This window comes from Apteryx rowi, unplaced genomic scaffold, assembly GCF_003343035.1.
Source record: "Apteryx rowi isolate R43461 unplaced genomic scaffold, aptRow1 scaffold_657, whole genome shotgun sequence".
NCBI classification, from domain to species: domain Eukaryota; kingdom Metazoa; phylum Chordata; class Aves; order Apterygiformes; family Apterygidae; genus Apteryx; species Apteryx rowi.
Genome location: NW_020450935.1, coordinates 478,232 through 479,379, shown reverse-complemented (window position 1 = coordinate 479,379; position 1,148 = coordinate 478,232). Strand labels below are relative to the sequence as shown.

The 1,148-nt window shown below is 66.6% G+C and overlaps 1 protein-coding gene across 1 annotated transcript in view; it reads left to right on the top strand.

Moving 5' to 3' along the window:
- ADCY6 (adenylate cyclase 6) overlaps window positions 1-1,147 on the top strand; it is a gene marked incomplete at its 3' end in the record, with an annotated part of 10,596 nt that extends 9,449 nt beyond the window's left edge. The window contains exons 9-11 of the mRNA XM_026084992.1: window positions 4-292; window positions 817-941; window positions 1,043-1,147. Of these exons, the coding sequence (XP_025940777.1) occupies window positions 4-292; window positions 817-941; window positions 1,043-1,147 (519 nt within the window). The remainder of the gene's footprint in view (window positions 1-3; window positions 293-816; window positions 942-1,042) is intronic.
- Between the last annotated feature and the right edge of the window lies 1 nt (window position 1,148).

Here is a 1,148-nt window from a genome sequence, read left to right as displayed (position 1 = left end):
CAGCCCTCGGTGGCAGCGGGGCGGCGCGAGGGCAGCATGCGCCCGGGGCCGGGTCGGGTGATTGCTGCAGCCGTCTGGCTCCCCCAGATCATCAGCGAGCAGAAGTACCGGCAGCTGGAGAAGATCAAGACGATCGGCAGCACCTACATGGCGGCCTCGGGCCTCAACGACACCACGTACGACCGGGAGGGCCGGAGCCACGTCGCGGCGCTGGCCGACTACGCCATGCACCTCATGGAGCAGATGAAGTACATCAACGAGCACTCCTTCAACAACTTCCAGATGAAGATCGGTGAGCGAGGGCTGCCACAGCCTCTTGCACGTGCTGGCCTCGCACGTCCCTTCCTGCATGCTGGCCCTTGCACGCCTTTTTGCACGCCCCTGCCCCTTGCATGCTCCTTCCCRCTTGCACGCCCAGCCTTTGCATGCCCTTTTGCACGCCCCGACCCTTGCAAGCCCCTTCCCCTTTGCCCGCAAACCTTTGCACACCTTTTTGTGCATCCTGGCCCTTGCAAGTCCCTTCCCCTTTGCGAACATGGCCCTTGCGCGCTGCTTTGCACACCCCGGCCCCTGCACACCCCTTCCCCTTCCCCTTTGCACACACAGCCCTTGCACGCCACTTTGCGCACACTGCCTCTTGCACACCCCATCCCCGCTCCACCACCCCCCTTTGCACACACGGCCCTCGTGCACATCCTGCCCCTCGCGCACCCCTCCTGCCCCGCTCGCACGCGCGTGTGCACCAGGGGGGAGGCATTTTGGGGGGGGGGGCCATGACACCGTGCCCCTCTCTTTCCCCCCTCCCCCCCCCCCAAGGCCTGAACATGGGGCCGGTGGTGGCGGGGGTGATCGGCGCCCGCAAGCCGCAGTACGACATCTGGGGCAACACCGTGAACGTCTCCAGCCGCATGGACAGCACGGGGGTGCCCGACCGCATCCAGGTGAGCGTCCGGCTGTCCGGCTGTCCATCCCCAGCCGCGCGCGCGTGTGTGTGTGTGTGTGTGTGTGTGTCCCCGCTGACACCCCCCCCCCTCGTCCCCAGGTCACCGCCGACCTCTACCAGGTGCTGGCGGCCAAGGGCTACGCGCTGGAGTGCCGCGGCGTTGTCAAGGTCAAGGGCAAGGGCGAGATGACCACTTACTTCCTCA